General features: G+C 35.0%; 6 protein-coding genes across 6 annotated transcripts; 4 read left to right on the top strand and 2 right to left on the bottom strand.

Moving 5' to 3' along the window:
• Nucleotides 1-3,208: 3,208 nt before the first annotated feature.
• Nucleotides 3,209-6,422, top strand: LOC105967814 (uncharacterized). The gene is made up of 2 exons (XM_012992421.2): nucleotides 3,209-3,623; nucleotides 6,203-6,422. The coding sequence occupies exons 1-2, from the start codon at nucleotides 3,289-3,291 to the stop codon at nucleotides 6,258-6,260; spliced, it is 393 nt and encodes a 130-aa protein (XP_012847875.1). The 5' UTR covers nucleotides 3,209-3,288; the 3' UTR covers nucleotides 6,261-6,422.
• LOC148765271 (uncharacterized) lies at nucleotides 3,622-6,109 on the top strand. The gene is made up of 2 exons (XM_088813981.1): nucleotides 3,622-5,083; nucleotides 5,270-6,109. The coding sequence occupies exons 1-2, from the start codon at nucleotides 4,136-4,138 to the stop codon at nucleotides 6,107-6,109; spliced, it is 1,788 nt and encodes a 595-aa protein (XP_088670107.1). The 5' UTR covers nucleotides 3,622-4,135.
• A 6,107-nt stretch (nucleotides 6,423-12,529) lies between the features above and the next one.
• LOC148765270 (uncharacterized) lies at nucleotides 12,530-15,848 on the bottom strand. Its single transcript, XM_088812727.1, has 5 exons — nucleotides 13,934-15,848; nucleotides 13,714-13,857; nucleotides 13,490-13,645; nucleotides 12,893-13,372; nucleotides 12,530-12,818 (listed from the first exon to the last, which is right to left on the bottom strand). The coding sequence occupies exons 1-5, from the start codon at nucleotides 14,525-14,527 to the stop codon at nucleotides 12,711-12,713; spliced, it is 1,482 nt and encodes a 493-aa protein (XP_088668853.1). The 5' UTR covers nucleotides 14,528-15,848; the 3' UTR covers nucleotides 12,530-12,710.
• A 413-nt stretch (nucleotides 15,849-16,261) lies between these two features.
• On the top strand, nucleotides 16,262-20,089 carry LOC105952448 (TRIGALACTOSYLDIACYLGLYCEROL-like protein). The gene is made up of 5 exons (XM_012976001.2): nucleotides 16,262-16,667; nucleotides 17,194-17,443; nucleotides 18,103-18,487; nucleotides 19,181-19,494; nucleotides 19,638-20,089. The coding sequence occupies exons 1-5, from the start codon at nucleotides 16,393-16,395 to the stop codon at nucleotides 19,833-19,835; spliced, it is 1,422 nt and encodes a 473-aa protein (XP_012831455.2). The 5' UTR covers nucleotides 16,262-16,392; the 3' UTR covers nucleotides 19,836-20,089.
• A 339-nt stretch (nucleotides 20,090-20,428) lies between these two features.
• Nucleotides 20,429-22,478, top strand: LOC105952449 (10 kDa chaperonin 1, chloroplastic). The gene is made up of 7 exons (XM_012976002.2): nucleotides 20,429-20,694; nucleotides 20,815-20,873; nucleotides 21,001-21,051; nucleotides 21,733-21,798; nucleotides 21,879-21,926; nucleotides 22,053-22,082; nucleotides 22,249-22,478. The coding sequence occupies exons 1-7, from the start codon at nucleotides 20,607-20,609 to the stop codon at nucleotides 22,315-22,317; spliced, it is 411 nt and encodes a 136-aa protein (XP_012831456.2). The 5' UTR covers nucleotides 20,429-20,606; the 3' UTR covers nucleotides 22,318-22,478.
• Nucleotides 22,479-24,167: 1,689 nt separating this feature from the next.
• Nucleotides 24,168-25,248, bottom strand: LOC105952354 (E3 ubiquitin-protein ligase ATL4). Its single transcript, XM_012975898.2, has one exon. The coding sequence runs from the start codon at nucleotides 25,182-25,184 to the stop codon at nucleotides 24,306-24,308; it is 879 nt and encodes a 292-aa protein (XP_012831352.2). The 5' UTR covers nucleotides 25,185-25,248; the 3' UTR covers nucleotides 24,168-24,305.
• Nucleotide 25,249: the final 1 nt, after the last annotated feature.

Raw genomic sequence — 25,249 nt, 5'->3', positions numbered from 1 at the left:
TATCCTCAGATGCGTAATAATAGTACTAAAATTTTGTGAAGATGTTATCCAAGAACAATAAAAATTACGTATAAAGGTCCCTTATCTTTAAGAGTTAGCATAAAGAAATGTCACATCTGTAGTAGGATCGATATTTTGTGGGAAATATTCCCTGAAATCAAAACAATTGCGTGAAAAAAATCACACTGCAAGGAAGTTAGTGAAAGATGGAAACAAACGTCGAGGGAATTTTGATAACTACGAATAGATGGAGGCGTTTTTTCATTATTTAGCTTAGTTCAGGGGTATTTCTGTAATTTACCCCTATTAGTCCGCTGTTAGAAGTCGTGATACAATAAATGAAAAGCCCAAGAAAAGAGGGATGGGCTTTGGAGAAGGAATGGGTAATCTAACCAACCACATAAAAGAGTTTCTTTTTCAAGCTTAAACATATTTATGGAGTTGGCCATCCCTATTCTTTGTAAATACTAAATAGTCAAGAAATAAGCATGGCTATATGCTTTTTTTTTATCAATTAAATAATCTCAAAAAAAAAAAGAAAAAAAATGAAAAAAAATCAACTTCTTTCACATAAAAATATGATTTTTTTTTGTTAAATTACAACCACCCCTGAGGTATGGTTAAATTACAAAACCCCCCCTTCTTGTTTGGATAATTACAACCACCTCCTCAACTCCTCAAATTTAGTGAAATATTCGAGATTATATAGAATATTATCACTTTTGTACCCATTTTATCTCATTCGAACTCTACATTTTGATGCAAGATGATTATAATATGTGTTTTTTGGCTTGTATATATCAGATTGTGGTGCATTAGAAACTGTATTTTTACACAAAACGAGTACAAACTAGAGCACATTCCACGAAATGTAGATGGTTATGTTGAATTTGACACTATCGGGGTGGAGGTGTAAGAAAAAAAAACATAGTTGATGGGATAGATGTAATTATCCAAGCAGGAGAAGTTTTTTTGTAAATTGACCATACCTCAGGAGGTGATTGTAATTTACCCTTTTTTTCATGAATATAATTAGAAAATAATGTCACATTATAAGTATAACCCACATCGTGCCCCTAATATATTGTTCTGTGTTGAGTACACAACGTAATAAATACTCATTTCGTTTCAAATTAATTGTCGGTTCCAATAATAAATCAATTACTCGTTTTCAATTGTGCTCTTATTATTTATACATTATTTCATATTATATGCTGCTTTATTATCTAATTAGTTTTCTGAATAACTCTTAAAGGCAGCTAATTTGAAACAAACATAGTAACTTTTTCATTATTATCTTTTCGTATTCGGTACTTTAGGCAAATCAACGGTAATCGACTTATACATACAACGTGAATCACATTATTTCAAGAATGTTTAATCTCCTTACAAGGTGCATAATTGTTGAGATTACCATACCTCAACCTCCTTAATTAATGGCTTAAATACAAATAATAAACATTGGATCTTTCATTCACAAGTTTTTATAACCACCCTATGATAGGGGTGAAACTTTTGAGTTCGAGTTCGAGCTTTTGTTGAGACGGCTCAAATCATTTACACTCCTACTCTATGATATGTTACATGCAATTTAGTAAAACTTAGCTTTTGTCGAGCGGGCTCGACTCATTTACACCCCTACCATATGATATGCTACATGCAACTTAAAGCTTATCCTAAACCAAGGCAATGCTTTAAGAATTGTCATTGACTTTTTAATTAAATCCCATTATTTTAATTTGATTTTTTTGATCAAGCAAGCATAAATAATTATCCAAATCCCATGACATAGACTTGCATCACTTGTTGAAATTTTGGTTTCCTTTCAACTCTTGCTTATACGCATTGTCAAAAGCCCATAAAAGAGATATACTCATTGCATATAATTACATATAAAATGTAAATATTACATTTTTAGGTCCCATTTGATATTGACAGTATGATTATATTGGTATTTAGTCATGTTTAAACAATGTTTTGCCTTGTTAATTCTACGAACAAACGACATTCCATCTAATTTCCCGTCTGCCAAAAAAATTTGAACGCGTCACACGTCACGACCTATACACACTTAGAACATACTTTCGAGGTGAAAGCAAATTATTAGATTATACTGCAGCAGGCCAACATTTAGTATTGATTATTTTATGATCTCAGACGCTATCTGTTGTCCTAAACCAATTAGTGTCAGAAAAGACGCAAATCGTAACATTATAGCATACTCAACACCTGATATAAGTACCAACATCATTCGATTATGGGCCACAGATACCCAAATCTAAACACATGTTCCCAATTAGTAATACTATACAATCTCAAATCAAATATATACGGTTAAAAATGTTGTAGGGGGAAAAGTTATGGGGATGTTTGGTTTCATTTCTAAAACGAATTTCCAGTGCTATACTATTCATAAAACCGAGATCATGTTTGTTTCATAATTTTATCCAGAAAATCTCATTTTTTCTTATTAAATTTCTATTGGAAATACACTATACACATTTTTTTCAATTTTCAAACCTACTACTAACCTATATATTTTATTCCATCAATTCATTTCTCTCTCTCATTAATATTCACACTCTATCTCCTCCCATTTCTCTCTCCTCATTAATATCTACACTCTCTTTCCTCCCAATTTCTCTATCTTCTACTACTACTACTACTACTACTACTACTACTACTACTACTACTAATAATAATAATAATAATAATAATAATAATAATAATAATAATAATAATAATAATAATAATTATTATTATTATTATTATTATTATTATTATTATTGTTATTATTATTATTATTATTATTATTATTTTTATTATTATTATTATTATTATTATTATTATTATTATTATTATTATTATTATTATTATTATTATTATTATTATTTTAAATAATAGTAATAATAATAGTAGTAGTAATAATAATAATAATAATAATAATAATAATAATAATAATAATAAGGGGAAACTACAGATAAATCCCTAATCCAAAACTTGAAACACAGATCAGTCCCTAGGTAGTTTGCCCTAGCATTTCAGTCCCTACTCACACGCCTAACATGCAGATCAGTCCCTAATGTGAATTTTATATATTTTATTATATTTTCTTCTCACTCTCACCCTTTTCTCTCTCCTGCTTTTCTCTCTCTTCATCTTCTCTTTCTTTCTTCTCTCTCTTCATTTCTATCTGCTTTATTTCTTCTCTATTTCTTCTCCATTTCTCTCCTCTGGTTTCCCCTTTTTTCCGGCGAAAAAATCACTGTAAAACCCACCCACCCCACAATGGCTACAAATGATGTATCTAACGATGTACCCAGTGTGATTCTTGGAAGTTGTCGATACAAAAATCAACTTCACATTATTTCCATAAAAAGTAATTCGACATTAATGGAGATATATGGTGCTATTATCAACAAATGGAATCATATCCATCCAGATGCACTGATCCTCCAATACTTGGCTCCTCGGGAAAGATTGTATGTGACATTGGGCACTGATGAAGATGTGGAGAATATGGTTGCATTGCATCTGATAATGAAGATGAGTGTGGTCGACATTGTCGTGACCTGCAAAGATGAAGCTAATTCGCGTGGAAAGAGGGTTCGCACCGATGGCTGGTAGGTCTCCATCTTTTTCTGTACTGCTGAAATGCATTTCTTTATGGTTGTTAATTATTGTGTGATACATAGTATAAAATATGGCACATAATAGTATCATGCTAATATAAATATGGTATGGACGTATGATACTTACAGTACGTAACCTTGATCTGAGTAGTATGGGTGATAGGTAAATTTGGTACTGCTGGTGGGAAAACATAGTATCATATAATGAGGAAGATAGTACGTTACCTTCATCTGAATAGTATGGGTGATAGGTAAATTTGGTACTGTTAATGGGAAAACATAGTATCATATAATGGGGAAGATAGTACGTAACCTTCATCTGAATAGTATGGGTGATAGGTAAACTTGGTACTATTTGTGGGAAAACTTAGTATTATATAATGGATAAGATAGTATGGAACCAGTGCATTGTTATGATATTTTCATGTACATTGTTATTTGGATTCCACTCTATTGTAATCCATTTTTAAAATTTTTTTGAAACCAAAAGCGGCGATCAATCGATGGAAATCGAGGGTAATCCGCTTGGAAATTCAATTGATGCATGGAGACATTGCATCCGTGGGGAGAATCAGTTTTTTAAAGATCCTGATGATTTTAGGCATATGCTGAAAAACTATTCTATTGCTAATAATCGATCATTTAAGTACATGAAAAATGATCAACAAAAGATCATAGCAGTATGCATTCACGAAAACTGCAAATGGAGGGTTTATGCATCATTGTACAAGTCAGATAAGTTATTTAGCATTCGCAAGTGCAATCTTGAGCACACTTGTGGTGATGCTACTCTTCGTACAAGGGGTCATCCTAAAGCCGATGCTACATGGATTGCCCAAATTATGAAACGAAAATTGAGAACGCAGCCAGCTTACACACCATGTGGTATGTTAGAAGATATCCGAGACGATTATGGTCTGGAGCTTCAGTACTACACAGCATGGAGGGGTAAAGAAAAAGCAATGCGTGATATCCATGGTGATGAGACGACATGTTATGATAAACTGAGACGCTATTGTCGTGCATTAAAAATGCATAACCCTGGTAGCATGGCAGAGTATGAGATTGAACCTGCTACTCAAAAGTTTATTCGAATATTTATTAGTTTTGGGAGTTCTATTTCCGGCTTTTATCGGTGTAGGCCGATGATATGTTTGGATGGGACTCACATTAAAAATAAGTACAAAGGATGCTTGCTTTCTGCTGTGTGCAAGGATCCAAATGATTCCTTATATACATTGGCATACGCAGTTGTTGATGCTGAGAATGATAAAAACTGGGAGTGGTTTTGCATTAAACTGAAACAAATTCTAGATCTTCACAATGACAATAGATCTTTTACCATTTTCTCTGATCGTCATTCGGGGCTTCTTAAAGCCGTCCCGTTGGTATTTCCTAGTAGCCACCATGCATATTGTTTGCGACACTTGGTGGATAACTTTAGAACTCAGGTATTTTGTCACCTCATGTCATACTTTTGTATAACATGTTTCATACTTTTGTATAACATGTTTCATACATTTGTGTAACATGTGTCATACTTTTGTATAACACATTTCATACATTTGTATAACATGTTTCATACATTTGTATAGCATGTTTCATACATTTGTATAACATGTTTCAAAATAATATAGGTCCTGAGGAAGTACCCATTGCACAACAAGTCATACTGGGCGAGTGTTTTACATAATGCTGCATATGCTCCTACTCGGCAGGAGTTCGATGCAACTATTTCTCGTATAGTGCAATCTATGCCTCTCGCGGCATCATTTATTTCGAATTCTGATCCAAATCATTGGGCGAATGCTTATTTTTCTGGAGAAAGATGGGGAATCGTGAACAATAATCAGGCAGAAAATTGGAATGGTTGGGTTAAAGATGCCCGATCTTTGCCTGTTCCATCCATGATTGATCACATACGGATCAAAGTAATGGAGATGCTAGTTAAACGACAAGGAAAAAGTTTGGCAATGACTGGCATATTGTGCAAGAAAATTCTAAAGAGATTAACAATCAATCATATGGCCTCTCGTTCCTTAAAATATTGTAGATCAAGTAGTACCGCTTTTGAGGTATATGAAGAGGACAAGTCGTATAAGGTTGACTTGCAGCACAAGACTTGTTCTTGTAAAGCATGGCAATTAGAGAAACTTCCATGCAAACATGCATGTGCATGTTTGGAGTCAAAAGGATACTCAGTATATGAGTTTGTTGATCCATGCTTTCATATTGATACGTACAAACAGGTATATCAATTCACGATTAACCCAATTCCCTCGTTTGATGAGGACTTTGACTTGTACGATGCGTGTAATGCTCCGCCCGATGTCTTTGTTAATGCACCTGATTCGAGAACTCGACCGGGACGTAGAAAGACAAAAAGAATTCCTTCACAAGTGCAAACTCGTAAACTGAAGTGTACTCGGTGTGGGAAGCCTGGACACAATCGTCGTACTTGCACACAACCAATCTGACTAGCAATTTTTTTTAATGTAAATATTGTCTGCATTTGTGTTACTTAAACTAACTAGTCTTGTTTCTAATGTAAATTTTATGTTTTTCATCAGGGAGGACAAGATGGAGGAGAGCTTACATGATTGCCCATTATGTTATTCAAGTGATTGAAGTGAATGAAAACTGGCTGTTTGTACTTTATTATTATGTGATTTGCACTATGTTGTTTTGAACTTTGTACTATGTTTCAATTTGCACTATGTTTTTGCTATTTGTAGTTTGTACTATGTATTAGGTACTCTGTTCATTGATGGTTTATCATTTTCAGTCTAATGGTACTATTTTTATTTACACATGGTATTGGATATGAGATAGGATGGTATGCCTATTGTTGGTTGATGGTTTATCATTTTCAGTCTAATAGTACTATTTTTATTTACACATGGTATTAGATATGCGATATGATGGTATGCTTGTTGCTGCTTGATGGTTTATCATTTTCAGTATAAAGGTACTGATTTGATTTACGCATGGTATTATCTATGAGATAGGATGGTATGACTTACTCAATTTATGACCGTTACAATATAGCCGTTGCTTATAATATAGCCGTTGCTTATTGTCAGAACTAGTCAAGTCATAATATGACCATAAATGACACATAGGCTCATTTGTTTCTAATTCATGGCTTCTTCTAGTAGCACCACTCAAATGAGTGGGTTAAAATACAAAAAAGGGAAATGCAAGCGTCTTGATTGTGGGAAGAAAACAATAATCATGGTTTCAGAAACTATTTCGAATCCCGGAAGGTTATTTTACTGTTGCCCACACCATGGCTACTCCCATTGGTGTGAACCATTTGAAGTTGGGCAAACTTTTTCCAACTCAAATCGTGAAGAAAATGAAGCTACAAGTGCGTCGATGAACCAAGTCCATCAAGAAAGTGAAGTGAAGAATTGCAATTCTGAAGGTGGAGTAGTTCATAGTTTGATAGTGTTGAATCTAGTAATATTTGCAGTCTACATGCTATGTAAAACCTATGTACTGTTGTTTAATTAGTGAACATAAGAGTACAATGTATAAGCTGGTAAAGTTCGGGTTCTTCAGCATTTATAGTACGCTTTGTTAACCAATTAAGTATAATGTATTAGCTGGTAAAGTACAAGTGAGTCGTCACGATAGTACGATTTGTTCACTGATAAAGTATATGTTTGCCATTCATATAGTATTTTTACAGTCTATATATTATTGTCGGGCCAATGCATCCATATGATCGCATTTTAAGACACAACTCTTCAGTTTTAGACTATTAAGAATGAATGGAGACAATGTGGGAGTAGATCAACATCGACTATGGTAAGAATTGAGGAAAGTATTAGTTTTACACTTGAGCATTGTAGACTTGTATGAATATATTGTATAGTATATGAGTATCATGTATGAAATTCAACATATTTATGGGATCTTGTATTCCAAACGCAACAATAATGCTCACCTACCTTAAAATAATCATTTAAAACATAATTTATGCATCTCCCGTACTTATTGATCATTAAAACGTCGATGAAATTGGTACAATTCAATTCATCAAAAAATATAGTACGCTTTGTTCACCAATTAAGTATAATGTATAAGCTGGTAAAGTACAAGTGAGTCGTCACGATAGTACGATTTGTTCACTGATAAAGTATATGTTTGCCATTCATATAGTATTTTTACAGTCTATATATTATTGTCGGGCCAATGCATCCATATGATCGCATTTTAAGACACAACTCTTCAGTTTTAGACTATTAAGAATGAATGGAGACAATGTGGGAGTAGATCAACATCGACTATGGTAAGAATTGAGGAAAGTATTAGTTTTACACTTGAGCATTGTAGACTTGTATGAATATATTGTATAGTATATGAGTATCATGTATGAAATTCAACATATTTATGGGATCTTGTATTCCAAACGCAACAATAATGCTCACCTACCTTAAAATAATCATTTAAAACATAATTTATGCATCTCCCGTACTTATTGATCATTAAAACGTCGATGAAATTGGTACAATTCAATTCATCAAAAAATATAGTACGCTTTGTTCACCAATTAAGTATAATGTATAAGCTGGTAAAGTACAAGTGAGTCGTCACGATAGTACGATTTGTTCACTGATAAAGTATATGTTTGCCATTCATATAGTATTTTTACAGTCTATATATTATTGTCGGGCCAATGCATCCATATGATCGCATTTTAAGACACAACTCTTCAGTTTTAGACTATTAAGAATGAATGGAGACAATGTGGGAGTAGATCAACATCGACTATGGTAAGAATTGAGGAAAGTATTAGTTTTACACTTGAGCATTGTAGACTTGTATGAATATATTGTATAGTATATGAGTATCATGTATGAAATTCAACATATTTATGGGATCTTGTATTCCAAACGCAACAATAATGCTCACCTACCTTAAAATAATCATTTAAAACATAATTTATGCATCTCCCGTACTTATTGATCATTAAAACGTCGATGAAATTGGTACAATTCAATTCATCAAAAAATATAGTACGCTTTGTTAACCAATTAAGTATAATGTATAAGCTGGTAAAGTACAAGTGAGTCGTCACGATAGTACGATTTGTTCACTGATAAAGTATATGTTTGCCATTCATATAGTATTTTTACAGTCTATATATTATTGTCGGGCCAATGCATCCATATGATCGCATTTTAAGACACAACTCTTCAGTTTTAGACTATTAAGAATGAATGGAGACAATGTGGGAGTAGATCAACATCGACTATGGTAAGAATTGAGGAAAGTATTAGTTTTACACTTGAGCATTGTAGACTTGTATGAATATATTGTATAGTATATGAGTATCATGTATGAAATTCAACATATTTTATGGGATCTTGTATTCCAAACGCAACAATAATGCTCACCTACCTTAAAATAATCATCTAAAACATAAATGGAGACAATGTGGGAGTCGATCAACATCGATTATGGTAAGTTTTTCGTGAATACACATGTAATCGCAAAATAAAGTACCATGTGTTCAAAAGGCAAGTACATTTCATCGAAACATATAGTACAATGTATACAATGAAAAAGTACGAGTAGAGCTAATCAATAGTATTATTAGCTCTACAACAAAAGGACAGATTGTTTATGGCATAAAAACACATTCACCTGTTCATTAATTAATTACAAAAAACACAAGAACCCCAAAACACTTCCACTCCCAGTTTTTTCACAATAACGCCAGATCTATTTCATATTTAGCTTCCACTTCTACTCCCCGATGCCTCAGAAAGATAGCTGCTAGTTTTGGGCGAAGTATTTTGATATCGCAAGTTTTTGCCTTAAACCAAATTTCTTCACTGTTTACAGCATGACAATATGCCCACATGCAGACAAACAAGCCGCAATCAAGGTTCCCATCCTGCTGCCTGCATCCATGAACCCATTTAGCTTCCGATTGTATCTGCAACCCAGACCTTCTTTCAACCACCTTGCTGTAAAACGAGGCCTACGAAAATAAAATATTATATTAGTCTACAACAATTCGCAAGAATAAAGAATAACTAATTACAAGAATATGGGCTTACGACATAATCCGCAATTCCTGGGAAATTCGGAGAATAGTCTATGGAGTTCCAATGGTAAATACATTTATCTATTGGGTTCAGAACAAGCAGGAACCAGTGTTCACTGGAATTGATAGGTATCATGACAAATGTTTTACTGAAGATATTTGCTGTGTTTAGCTTGTCAAAAGCCATCGTTCCAAAAATAGTAAAATCATTGAGAAGACGATCAAACTTGGCATCGCTCATTCGTTCTACGTCCATCCGAGGTCGCGACATTAACTCTTGCTACGAAACATAATAGAGAATATTAGATAACATTGTAATGTATGCAAAATTATTTGTTAAACCACTATATACCTGGGCAGGGGAGTCAAGGTAATCAATCTCATGTCCATGCTGGGTCATGATAGATTCAGAACATAATAGATTCAAGTACAAATCTATGTGTTCTGCACTCAGCATTTCATCAAATAAAAGTTCGCACATATGCCTTCCCGTCAACTGATGTGGGCCTCTCTCCACAATAATTTCACTACAGTAAGACATAACCACGTACTATTGGATAAGTAAACTTGTACTATGTACAAAGTTACTACATACTATAACATGCAGTAAACATGATATGATCCTAACTACATCCAAGACGAAGAATTGGAAGACAAGGAAGAGGGAAATTCGTTGGACAAGTCAAAAATCATGCATCCCGAAAGTCTCGTATAATTCTGGCAGAGTACACTATTTGGCTTCTAACTTTCTCATCTGAAGTCCAATTAAGGTGATTCAAATTGCTACGGAAAGCCAACTTAAAAATCTAAGACTTTGATGTTTTGGTCCGAGAGAGATTCGGAGTGGAAGAGGTATGAAATCGAGCTTGAAGTCAAGACAAGTGCACAGCCAAGTGTCTACTCGAGTTATGAAGAATGTTCGTATCGTCGACTTGATATTTTGAGTTTAGATTTTATTAAATTACGTTTTTTTTATATTAGGTTTAATATATTTATATTATTTTAGAGTTAGTTATGGCTAGGATTTTCTTATTTATTAGTTTCCTTATTATAGATTAGGTAAGAGTCATTTTCCTTGTGAAAAATGAGTCTTTTTAGATCTTATAAATATGTAGCCAATTTGGCTGATTTTGATGGACGAATTTTAATGGTTTAATTGAGAGTATTCTCGTTTGGTTCTTTAAGAACTGTTCGAACATTACGGTGGATTCCGTTTGTTCACCCTGACTTATCAATCGATCTTCCGCAATCGATCGTGGCGTCTTCACATACCAAGGTTCTTGCCTCTTTATAGGCAATGGGTCGCGGTTCCACCCCCTTTTGATTCCTTCTTTTGGACGGTCCAGCAGTTGATAACCGAAGTATTGTTATCGGGTCTCGTCACATGGTTGGCGTGGTTCATATCATTTGGTACTCAGAGCCATCTTCCTAAGAAGGTTTCGCCTATCCTTTATCTTTATTTTTGAGTCAGCCTTTGTTTTGTTTTCGTTTCATGTCAATTGTTGTTGAGTCGTATAGTCTTTCGTTTGGCTATTTAGAGTCCATAAACAAATAAAAAAAGAAAAATCGAAATTTATTTTTTGTTGAAGTTTCTTTGAGTCTAAGTTATGTTTTGTCTAGAGTCCAGAAAAAAAAATCGAATAAAAAAAAGAAAAAAAAAAACGGAAGAACGAGTGAGTTTTGTTATTCGTTAATCTCGTGAACTCTATTAAGTTTCTTTCTTGTGGCGTCAACATTATAACTTTGGTTCGTGGTTCTATATAGCCATTGGGTCAAGTTGGTTGTTCCATACTTTTGGTTTGCGTTTCTATATAAACGTTAGGTCGGAGTGCTAACAAGGAAAATTTAATCTTGTTTATTGGTTGGGGAATTTCATTATTATTTGTTCGTAAAAAGAAAAAAAAAAAAAGTTCCAAATACAGCGAAGAACTTTCTGCCTCATGGATTCGCTTTCAATACTACACGCTCATTCAAAGGAATCGAATTCGAGGACGAATTCTTTTGAAGAAAGGGAGAATGATATGATCCTAACTACATCCAAGACGAAGAATTGGAAGACAAGGAAGAGGGAAATTCGTTGGACAAGTCAAAAATCATGCATCCCGAAAGTCTCGTATAATTCTGGCAGAGTACACTATTTGGCTTCTAACTTTCTCATCTGAAGTCCAATTAAGGTGATTCAAATTGCTACGGAAAGCCAACTTAAAAATCTAAGACTTTGATGTTTTGGTCCGAGAGAGATTCGGAGTGGAAGAGGTATGAAATCGAGCTTGAAGTCAAGACAAGTGCACAGCCAAGTGTCTACTCGAGTTATGAAGAATGTTCGTATCGTCGACTTGATATTTTGAGTTTAGATTTTATTAAATTACGTTTTTTTTATATTAGGTTTAATATATTTATATTATTTTAGAGTTAGTTATGGCTAGGATTTTCTTATTTATTAGTTTCCTTATTATAGATTAGGTAAGAGTCATTTTCCTTGTGAAAAATGAGTCTTTTTAGATCTTATAAATATGTAGCCAATTTGGCTGATTTTGATGGACGAATTTTAATGGTTTAATTGAGAGTATTCTCGTTTGGTTCTTTAAGAACTGTTCGAACATTACGGTGGATTCCGTTTGTTCACCCTGACTTATCAATCGATCTTCCGCAATCGATTGTGGCGTCTTCACATACCAAGGTTCTTGCCTCTTTATAGGCAATGGGTCGCGGTTCCACCCCCTTTTGATTCCTTCTTTTGGACGGTCCAGCAGTTGATAACCGAAGTATTGTTATCGGGTCTCGTCACATGGTTGGCGTGGTTCATATCAAAACATGTACTATTGGATAAGTAAACTTATACTATGTACAAAGTTACTACATACTATAACATGCAGTCAACATGTACCATTGGATAAGTAAACTTATACTATGTACAAAGTTACTACATACTATAACATGCAGTCAACATGTACTATGCATTCACTTGACATATACCATTAAAGACATTAACATGTACTATCAAGGTGGTTGTGCTCTTACCCTAAATCAACACTTTCCAAGAACTGATCCAACAATATCCTATCTTGTTCGGATATTTGGTCACGACGTACGTAGTCATTTCTTCCCCGGTAATAATCGGCATTCTATATAACGAATAAATCACACCAATTATGACAAAAAATAATAATAATGTAATACTAATATTAGATAAAAATACCTTGATCCCAGGGACTGAAACCGAAACCTTGGACACAGGAACTTGTTTACGACCACGTCCTCGTCCTCGTCCTCGCACGCGTGGAACTTTGGCCTTTGACTTTGGCCTTTGACTTTGACTTTCGTCTCCTTGATTTCTCTCTCTTTCTTCACTTTCGTCTCCTTGATTTCTCTCTCTTTCTTCACTTCGTTCTCCTTCACCTTCCATCCCCTTTCCTCCTTCATTTTCTCCTTCCTTTTCCCTTTCCTCTATCTCTGCCTCTATCTCTATCTCTTTCTCTGTCTCCGTCTCTCTCTCTTTTTCTGTCTCTGTCTCTTTCTCTTTCTCCTTCTCTTTCTCCTGCTCTTTCTCTATCTCTATCTCCTTCTCTTTCTCTATCTCCTTTTCTTTCTTTCTCTTACTCTGCATTTTTTTTTCTTTATTTTTTTCTTCTGTTACATTCCCCCTCTTCCTTTTTAAGTTATTCTTCATCTGCTGCAACTAAAAAAAACAATAGTACGAGACATGTTATACCATAGTATTATATTAGTTGACATATAGTATGTTCCAATGGGAATGGAAGTATGAATTTTAGGGTTTATTGTATTAATGACTTACAGATGTTGCTTCCACGTCTCCAATCTCATCTTCACTACTCTCAGAACTTATTTCCACAAATCTGTCAGCACTAATTCCAACAACTGGACCAGAAATTACTTCCAAAACCGGAGAAAGCAACGCTTTCTCTTTCGGGTACACAGAAAATGGTATAACCTAATAAACGTAAAAAATTTGTTAGCAAATACCTAATACATTATATATTTTGTAACTCAAAGTGTTACCTGCACTTGTTTTATCTGATCAAAAAGCAACCTAGCTGCTTCTTCATCGATTGGGATTTTGTTGTCTTGCCACCGGAAGAACCGGGGAAATTTGTAAACACTGGTGCTAACCCCTAGTGACGTGATCCTTTCATGCACCCATGCCTGCGTATTTTGGAATCAATATTAATTGGTATATTCAATATAACATAATATATATTCACTATTAGATATCACTTACCAATAAGCCGATAGTGCATCCATCAAAATACTTCAACCCCCCCTTCAGATACCCCTCCATATTCTCAACAAGAATATCATACACCAACTTTCCCCATGCAAAAGACCCTAAAACCTCCAAATCTTCTACATGCGGATAAACCCACCTTTCTAACGTTTTGTTCCCCTTTGGCAGTAGAATAGTATTTAACAGATAAATAGTGTACAATCTGCTGAAATCTTCAACAGATTGTTGATCGGTCATAACTGCATAGGCCTCCAGTTTATAACCAATATATGGCCTCGTCACTAAAGATAACTTACCATCAAAAATACGTGTGATGAAATCAGTGTCTCTACCATCCATATTCACATCCACCGGTACGCCTTCGTACTGCAGCCCTAATACGATAGATAATTGCTGCGGAGTGAATTCCAAGCGTATAGTATTTCCCCCAAACCAGAAGGCCCGATCTTCTGGATTGTACGCTTGCATGAGAGACACAACCCTATGGAAGCTGTGGTTTATTTTAGGCATGTCCATGTAGTGATAGAAGGGATTTTTCTTCAGTACTTCATGATGTTGTTTCTTCATCACTTTTTTCACACCTTCCATAGTTAGGTGAAAAGCGATCGGTGAGCACCTGCAGCCTATTGATAGCTTGCTGCAATCTTCTTTTACAACAATTCCTGCAATTACATACACATAAAACAAATACAATTATAACAAATACAACGTACTATAAAGTTCCACATGTCAATACCATCCGAAATCACTAGTAATACCATTCAAAGGCACTGGTAATACTATTATGGCATATGACTTATACTACAGGACCATCAAACATTATACTTCTAGTACCACAAGTCAATACCATCCGAAGTCACAAGTAATACCATTCAAAGGCACTAGTAATACTATTATGGCATATGACTTATACTACAGGACCATCAACATTATACTTCTAGTACCACATGTCAATACCATCCGAAGTCACTAGTAATACCATTCAAAGTCACTGGTAATACTATTGTGGCATATGACACATGCTACAGAACCATCAAAGATTATACCATCTAAATGCACTATTAATACCATTACTGCGCATGACACATACTATAGAACCAGTACGAAAAATACAATAAGCCTCTTTCCCATATCCTATATGAAACCCTTGTTAGGACTCAAAATGCTTTGGGGACATGCTAATGTCACCGAAGAATAATACCCATGAGAAAACTGTTACAAAATCATGAAATTCGACAACAAATAAATGATCTTTGCAAACCCAAACAACAGAACAACAAATATTGGAACCGATTTAATGATTAGGGCAAACACCGAATAAAGTCGAGGCATAATACCCATGAGTGGATATGTTCAAAATCATGCAATTCTATAACAAATAAACCTTTTTGCCCTGCTTAAGCAACACCCAAATGGGTCTGTTTCCAAGAAAATGAAAAAAAAATAAAAAATCAAACCTTGTTGTTTACCCTGCTTCACCATTGTTTATAAATGGGTTTGTTTATACTATTTTTCTGCGGTTTGTTGATTCTTCGTGTTTCGTAATTTCTTCCTTCTTTGTTGTTTCTCTGTTGCGTTTCTTCTTCGTTTCTTCTTCGTTTCTTCTTCGTTTCTTCTTGGTCTGAAAATGGGTATTACTGAACGGTGGTTTTTTCTGCGCCTTTTTAGCTTCTTTTTTGTTGTTTGATTTTTGAAATGTAACGGGCAAAGAGCGTGTAATACAAACGGCGCGTGGGAAGTTGAAAAGAAGTTATGTAAAATTAGTATAAAGTAAAGGGTATTTTCGTATTTGCACATTTTATTAGGGACTGATCTGCATGTTAGGCGCGTGAGTAGGGACTGAAATGCTAGGGGAAACTACCTAGGGACTGATCTGTGTTTCAAGTTTTGGTTTAGGGATTTTTCTGTAGTTTCCCCTAATAATAATAATAATAATAATAATAATAATAATAATAATAATAATAATAATAATAATAATAATAATAATAATAATAATAACTATCATTATGCTCAATCATTACATTGTACTTTTGCACGTACTTTCGTAGAGAAAATTCACCACAACCAAACATATTCTCATTTCTACACATACGTAAAACTAAAAATACCCATTCATCCAAACATATTCTCATTTTCTACACAAAAACCAATAATCTACTTTTTTCATCAGAAATTTTGAAAACTAGAAATTCCCCAATGAACCGCATAGTCCATACTCCATAGACCATTTGAACATTTTCAATGGGTTAAAAGGACAAAGAGTAAAAAGTAGCGGGGTTAAATAGCAATAAATGCAAACTTTAAAACCCAAACAAAACCTCTGTTCCCCCTTCCAAAAATTGCAGTCCCAGTCACAGATAAGGAACCACACCAAACCCTCTTTCCTCACATTGAAGGAGATAAAACCCCCAAAAAGGCAACCGTTCGCCGGCCGAAGTTTTTGGCCGGGAAAAATGGCGAATCTGAGAACGGCGATGGACGCAGCATTTTGGGACATGAACATATCCACTCCGCAAGCCCTCGACGGTGCTTCCAAGGCGGTTCCCGGCGATCCCATACCCATCGACGGCGGTAGAGCGAGCAAAGCCCTAAGAATTCAGCAGCTGTCTCTGTTGGGAAACGGTTTTCCTTTGGGAATCATTCCGTCTTTTTCTCCTTCGGCGAATCACAAGGAGCTTGGCTCTTTTGCGCTGCAGTCTCTCCTCGGCAAAGCCGTTGTCGGAAACTGGTATTTCTCTTGAACTTTGGTTTTTTAGGTTTTTCTAATTTCAGAGGAATTTTATAATGCTGAAAATCATATATTACAACTGTTAGATTCATCAATTGAAGCAGCAAATGTTATGGTTTCCTATTTTAGCATGTGAGTTTATTGAAGATAATGATTCGACATTGTTTATGCTATTATTATTGAATCTAATTGAGCTTAGCGTGGATGTGTTGCTTTATTCGTTCGATTTATGTTCACAGAAAATAGTTTCGGTGCGTACTGAACGTATTCTTCAATTTGCATCTTGATTAATTATGATGTTTGATTGTACATTGTTGACTAAACTTGTCAATTTTGATTAGCGTGATTTGATTATACCGAAACGGCATTTCAATCATCGAAATTGTTGTCTGCACATGCATCGAGTATGCCTCCACCAGGGTTGTTATGTATACTTATGTACAGTGATCATTCATGTGGATATTAAAATTGAAAACTCGTTTCTACTCATGTAATATCATTGAATCACGACGTTTTTTTTATTTAGGTGGGTTGGATTAATCGGGCAATTTCGTCCAAGGAAATTGATATCATCCATTAAAGCTGAGATTGCTACTTCCGATGAATGGGACCTACCTTTGGTTAAAGATGTCGCAAAACAAATCGTGGACAAATCACTCTATGCGTTAGGACTATGCTCACAGATAGCATTAACACCCTCATCATCCTTACTTTTGAGCACTGAAAAGCACGGTGAGAGGAAAAACCGACGAACCAAGGCTATGCTCTTTCACCAGGCAAATTCTGCACTTCAATTATTTAGCTCCTTTCGCAACGTTGCCTTTGGTTTTCCTTCTATTTGACTGCTCACTGCATTCCCCCCCCACAATATAACTGTTCTTCTTTTAGTATGGCTTGAGTTAGTTAAGTGTTTCTTTGTCTTGATCATTTGAATCCTACAGCTTCATGTTAATAATGAATGCGCTCTTGAAATCTTCCTGCTAAAGCTTAGCTTCAGAAATAACTTTAAATGTCATTATAGCTCTAATGTCAATTCGGTAGAGTGTGTTTTTGAATAGAATGTGGAGGCATAGGAAATTGTGGCAGATGAGTATCACAGTAGTAATGAATATATCATTTATCATTAATGCATGTTCAGAGCAAAATGTAGGTTTTCTATGTTATGAGTCCATGAGATAAAGCTAATGAAAGAATTTCCCTGTTCAAGAATGTGTGCTAATAAAATAAAAAACGATGAATCTGTTCTAAAGTTAACACAAGTTAGCAAAATTCATGAGCAGAAGAAAAATAAGGCCCGCGTGGACACATTGTATCTTCAGCAAGCTATTTCTTTAATATTATAAAAGTTCTGATGCTACCTATCGTGTGCTTGAGTATTGTCTATTTGGTCTGTTTCAACTAAATCTTTGTCTGAAAACTTTATCTTCACATGCAGCTCCAAGATCATGATATTACATTAGAAGCTGCATGGCCTGAGCTTTTCAGAGATCGCAATGGAAAATATTGGGAAGTTCCGGAATCTATCTCTTTGGACTGTTCATCACTCATCTGTGAGTCGGGATTGCGTTACCGTTTTGGGATACATAAAAGCAGCGGCCTTCCACAGGCTGTTGATTCCACTAATGCAGCTGAACCACCCCTTGCTTTGCTGCCTGGACTGTGTGCGAAAGCTGCCTTTTCTTATCAAATGTCGAAAGACTTATGGAGACAACAAGAAACAAAGGAGGATGCTTTTGTACAAACAGAGAAAGGGCATTTTTGGCGTCCCACGTATGATATTCGTCTGAAGGAGCCTCATGCAGCTATATCTGGAATTGTTGGTAATTTTTTTTCTTTCGCTAAATGTTCCTAAATGCTTCTCTAAAGGAATTTATTAGCTATCTGCATGGTCTGTTACATTATTGGGTAGGGCCCAACCAAGATCTACGAATGAATTAATGCTAACTGCAGTCATGTATGTTCACAGAAGTTTTTAATATAAATCATCAATTTGATCAGCTTCACAGTTGCATCAGAAATTTTAAACTCTTGAGAAGTAGTTTATGTATCTTAGATAAAATCAGTTGATGTGATGTCCCTCGAGGCTCAAATGCTCGAGTTCATAGTTCCCTTTTAAAGTTCAATTATTTTAGCCAAAAAAAATGCTCGTTCTAGTGGTAATAATTATAAATCAAGATCCATATAATTATTTGTCGTTATATGTTATACATAATAAGGCCTCATTTGGTTGGGTAGATTAGCCATGATTAACTAAATAATTGAACTTCGTTTGATCCTTGGTAAACCCAATAATTTTCGGATCGACCCGGAAATATTATTTTATCGTGGCCTATCTTACCTTCTAGGTTTTTAGGAAGATTATTTATTGGAAATTTTGGACCTCCCATGGTCCAATTTGGGGTTTTCATTAGGTTATCTGATCTTCTAAACGAGGCCAAAGAGTAATATGAATTTTTGCATCTACACGTTTTTGGTTTTACATATTTCTTGATGGGTAACGTTTTTGCATTTAGGGGGTACTTGTGAGGCATGGTTATTTGGTGGCAGAGGTATAGTATCTGTTGATCCACGACAAGGCGAGAGTTCTTCAGGGAATAAAGATAGAGGTCGTTTTGGTGCCGATTTATTTGGTTCACTATGCTATACTTTCCAACATGGACAATTCAGAAATTTATACGGCGATCTCACAAGGGTAGATGCTCGTTTCGACGTCAGTTCAGCTTCAGCTTTAGCCAAAAAGACCATCAACCTTTTCAAGACTGCACAAAATAATCCATCAAGAAACGAACTCGCTTCACCCAGGCTTAATTTAATTTTCCATCAACAGGTGAGCTAAATGCAATAAACCCTTCTTTTTAATCTGATTTTTTATTTAATTCGTAATTGATTGCGAAATGGCGAATTTTGATGCATCTTTGATCTTTATATTGCATTCATTGCATGTATATACTTATATATATGTTGGTGCAGGTTGCTGGGCCAATTGTTTTTCGAGTAGATTCCAAGATTGCCATGGACTCAAGTTCTGGCAATCGTGGACCCCACATAGAAGATCTGATATACAGCTTGAATTACTCGCTGAGGGTCCTCGGTTCTGGTAAGGTGGTAGCATGGTATTCTCCAAAACGAAAAGAAGGGATGGTCGAGCTTCGTCTTTTTGAATTCTAACTCCGAGAGTTTCATTATCCTTTTTCGGTACTTACTCTGGTGATTTTGACTCTTGTTAGCCTCTGCCTCGGGGTGCAGTAGAAATCGATTTTTGTTACCGATGTGCTTGTTTGTGGGTTTTAGGTACGGAGTTTCTAATGTTGCGAAATTGCTGAAAGAATCATACTTTCAGGGAGGTTTTAGGCTTTATAAATCATCTACACTGTTCCATTTCTCTTTGTCCAATTTTAATTCCAAAATCAGAAATTTTCAAATCGGAATCGATGGAATTCAAAATTTCCAGCTTTTTTAGTCATTTGCACTATAAATTACATGGATATTATAATTGTAAGTTTCGGAAAATAAAAAATGGATCGAAAATTATAAATCTAATATATTTTTCAACTCCGTTCAGAATTAAGAAACTGTAACTTTCAAAATTTGGAACGAGAAATATTTTTCCAAAGTTAATTGTTGGAATTTGAAATTTTTGTTCATCATATATATATTAATAATAATAATAATAATAATAATAATAATAATAATAATAACAATAATTTACTCAAAAAAAAAAAATAATAACAATAATCATCGGTAATATCAATTGGATGAAGGAAATGGGTATTCGGGTCAAATAACCGAAGTTTCTAGAACCCCAGTCGACCCAATCAATTCAAATCCCTTGCTTTATCAAGTTGTACGTTGAAGGCAAATAAACTGAACTAGCAGCAAAAAAAGAAAAGGTACAACACTCTGAAAAATTCTCTCTCCCTCTCTCTCTCCCCCTTATCCATGGCGTCGTCTTCTTTCTTAACCCTAGCTAATCCCTTCACTTCACACAAACCGAATCTCGCACATTTCTCCACCAAAACCCCCATCGGTTAGTTTTATTCAACTCCTCCTCTTTATTTTGAATCTGAATTCTTTTCAATTTGCTGATAATAAATATATTATTTATTTCGCATGATAAGTTGATAACTGTAATTGTGTTTGTGAATAGGTTTACAGAGGACCTCTTTGAGAATCAATGCGATTGCCAAAGCATACGAACCCGCTAAGGTTTTCTTCCCCCTCACATTCGTACAATTTAGTGTGTGTGTGTCTTTTAGAGAGAGAGAGAGAGAGTGTAATGTGTATATACAATAATTGGAAATTAGGGCTGAAATGTTTCAATTTGTGCATATAGGTTGTGCCGCAGGCTGATAGAGTTTTGGTTCGTCTTGAGGAGCTAGCTGAGGTATTTTTTTTTCCTTTTTCTTCTGGTTTGAAATTTTGTTGTTACCATTCGTTTAAAGTTTTCTGCCTTTTCGATCTACCGTGATTTTATACATTTTTTTTTTTTTTTTTTTTTTTTTTTTTTTTTTTTTTACGGTTCGGTGATTTGCAATTTGTAAATTTGGCAAAATGATTTTTTGTTTTTTCGATTAGACGTATTTGTGTACAATGAGGGAGGTACTGTAATTTTGTGTTTGTAGAATTAGTGGTGTTTGATTTATGGTTTAATTAATGTTTGAAGTTTGTCACATTTATGAATATACATTCCAGTTTTCTCTTCGTTGGGACTCTGTAATTTTTGTCTAGTATCGAATTACAGTTAAACCTCTATAACATTCTATTAATTCAGCATGTTAATCACTTTGGTCCGTGACCGGGAAAAACTATTATTAAGCGAGGTTATATTATCGAGGTTCTACTGTATTGAAGGATTCCTTTTGAATTTCTTGTTATCCTTAAGAATTATGTCTGCTGTTGATATTTATATCCTATCCACGATGCAGACTTCATCGTGATGTATTATTCCCAAAGTTTATACAAATGCTTAAGCAGATATAATTTAGCATTAGTCGTCAATTTTATTTTTCTTTGAATTTTTTTTTCCTTTAATTTATAATTTAAATGAAGAGAACTTTTATTACAGAAATCAGCTGGTGGAGTCTTGCTGCCAAAGTCAGCAGTGAAATTCGAGCGTTACCTTGTCGGAGAGGTCAGTGAAGCATATTTTTAATTTTCTCGTCAAGATATTTTCCTCTTTATCTTATTTTCGTAATCAATAATTCCTTGCAGGTTGTTTCTCGCGGTGCGGAGGTTGAGGAAGTGGAAACCGGAAAGAAGGTAAAGTTCTAGAAGTTTCTTTTACTTCATATAAACTTTCTCGATTTTCGCTTTTGGTTTTGCAAGTTGAAAAAAATCGGATTTTTGTTTTTCACCGTAATAGTGACGATAATTTCTTCCGTGCAGGTGCTTTTCTCTGATGTAACTGCATACGAGGTATGTTGTCTAGATATAAAATAAACGAAACAATCTCTTTGAATTGTTGGTTATATAGATTTCAAATGTAACGTCTACGCGTGCTGGAAAATTTTATCGCGTAAATGTAACTTTAATTATTTGTATAATAAATTGAACTTCTCCGGTATGTTGGTTTATTTATCAGGTTGATTTGGGAACATCTGCAAGGCATTGTTTCTGCAAAGCTAGTGATTTGCTGGCGGTGATCGAGTAGAGGCCGTATTTTCTTCCCGAGTACTCAGGTTTGAATCTTAATGGGAAATAATTATTGTTTTATGTAGTATTAATTGTTGAGCAAACACTTTTTAGCGCGAACCTTCGAATTATAATCATGGAATAAGTTATTGCTTCCAAGTTTTGTTAAGTATTACTAAAGATCTTTCTTCTTCATAGTTATTTAAATTTACAATTTTATTTTATTAGTGATATTTTTTCTCCAACTATAAGATTTAAATTTTGTTATAATTAGTTGCGAAAATAAAGAAATGGAAAGAAACAAAGAAAAAGATAGTTTTTTTCCTTTTCTTTTTGATCAAAGGGGCCGATATTTGACGTGCATTGGATCAATTTTGTTTCGCGCAATAGTCTGCAAATCATACCGAAAGTGTAAATTATATTGAATGGTGCGACGAAGTGGGCCTAAAATATGTTCGGAGTTGAATTCGGAGTGTTGAAAATTTAGAATGAAAAATAAATAAAAATTGTAGTGTATATAAATAGTGTGGAGGTCGTTTAAATAATTTAATAAAAAAATCAATTATTTTATCAGATCCTAATATGTCTGAGTAAATTGCAAAAAGTACCACTGTGTAATCTCTAAATAGCAAAAATCCCCTTATGACAAATAAACTAGCAAAAACCTCCCTGTGAAATTATTTAAATAGCACACTCGGCCCATTTATCATTTGAGTGTTGGCTTCATATAAAAAGACACAAATACTCCCGGGATTTTGCAATTAATAAATTCTTATATTTTTTAAATATTTTAATTATTTTATTTTTGTTATATCTTAATTATAAAGATACAAAGGGGTCTTTAATTTATTTTTATTTTTATTAACACATAGTTTTTGTATATATTTTAAATTATTGCTACATCAAAGTAAAATTTAAATTCCGTTATTATATATTTAAAGAAAATCTATACTTAATTTGATTAACAAATTTTTAATAAATTTTAAATTTAATTATTTACTATTTTTTTAACAATATTTTAATTTCTAAACAATCAAATTAAAAGGAATATATATATATATATATATATATATAATATATATACATATAAATACATTTTTAGGGACAATTTCGTCATTTCACGTCCAAAAACCTACTACCAGTCGCGCAACCCGCGAGTGAGCCACACTTAAGTCAACCAGGGGGGTTTTTGTCTTTGACTAAATTTCACAGGGGGTTTTTTGCTAGTTTATTTATCACAGAGGGGTTTTTGCTATTTGGAAATTACACAGGGGTACTTTTTGCAGTTTACTCTAATATGTCTAGCAAAAATGCTACCTGAAAGGCAAGATATAGCAAAATAAGTGATGATAACATGGTATTTGCGGATCATTCCGACATGATACTGGAGATATCTAATATCAAATAAAAAGTTTAATTATTTAATTAATAGTGGTTAATCTCTCCAATCAACGAGGCGTAATAAGATTAACTTATCTTGGGGAAAGTAATTGTTCAAGATTTTGTGCCTCCAACTAAATGCTATATTTAATTAAACTAATCAGTAATCACATTTAGGTTGCCGGTTAACCAAATTAATCAACAAGTTAAGCCACACTTATTTCCTCCAATCACTCCGACACACAAAGCTAATGATGTTTTTTCAATAAAGTTTTTACATTCTTACATGTAGCAAACTGCAAAAGCAAAAATAATTTGAGGTTTAATTAACTGGATATATAAATAAATTATAATTAAATATTTTATATACACAGTACATGATATTAGTAATATTTTAAATAATCAAACCCTATTATAAGTTTTCTAATGAATATTAAAGAATGGGACATAAAGCTAAATGTAGTGAGAATTTAATTTTAATATATTTCTCTAGCACAACAAAATAATAAGGTTTTGTGGAAAAATAAAATAAAATTGAAGTAATCAATTTGGTTACCCGGAAGTTTGAATTATTTACAATTAGACCCCAGAAAACCACCAGAGTAGTTTACTTATTTCCCTCTCTAACTAACCCGGTGGCGACTCTAAATCCTCGGGGGCAACCACAGCCTGGCTACGGCGGCTGCTGCCGGAGATTTGGAACGACGTCGTACGGGGAGATATAGTAATTGACCTCAGCCAGCCGGAGACGACCGGTAACGGTATTGCCACCGGCGGTTGCTTGTCATCTGAAGTGAAACCGGAAACTACTCTGCTATGACTTGTGAACCCTACCGGAACCTCGCATCCACCATCGCCGATGATGTACTCGAACGATCCCAGCGAGTACGTCCGCCGCCGCCGCCCTCCTTCCACCGCCGCCGCCGCCGTTACTTCTCCATCGCAGCGGCGATGACTGATACTTCCGATCTCAATCCTGAAACTTCCGCCGCTGTTATCCGAAATGATTTTATCGAGTACGTCGGAGGAGCTAGAGGGCGGGGGGAGCACGACGGCGGACCTGCAGAGGGGACATGTCAGATTGGACACGATCCAGGCGTCGATGCACGCGGCGTGGAACGCGTGGCAGCAGAGCGGCAGCAGGCGGAGCTGGTCGCGCGGCTCGAACTTCGACAGGCAGACGGCGCAGTCACCTCCGGCGGCGCCAGCCTGCAGGGTGACGGAGCGGAAGGTGAAGATCGGAAGTGAGTCGAGCAGATACTCGAAATCCGCCACGTGGCGTTTCTGCCTATTCGAGACGACGACGTCGTCGGCGGCGGAGAAGGAGCGGTGGAAGCGCCTCGAGAGGCACCGGAGGAGGAGGTATATAGCGGCGGACACTGTTGCGGCGGAAGAGATGATAATAATCACTACGATAGATGTGTATGCGACGGACATATTATGAGAGAGAAGGTAATGTGTAGAGAGAGAAACAAGAGAGATAGAGAGAGAGAGAGAGTAGGCCATTTCTAGAGAGAGATGTGTACTTATATTATTGGGTGATTATGATGTCATCAATGGTCTTTTTTTAT

This window comes from Erythranthe guttata, chromosome 14, assembly GCF_056151865.1.
Source record: "Erythranthe guttata isolate IM_541 chromosome 14, IM_541, whole genome shotgun sequence".
Classification (NCBI taxonomy): Eukaryota; Viridiplantae; Streptophyta; class Magnoliopsida; order Lamiales; family Phrymaceae; genus Erythranthe; species Erythranthe guttata.
Note: the sequence above shows the minus strand (reverse complement) of the source record. Positions and strands in the feature narration are given on the sequence as shown.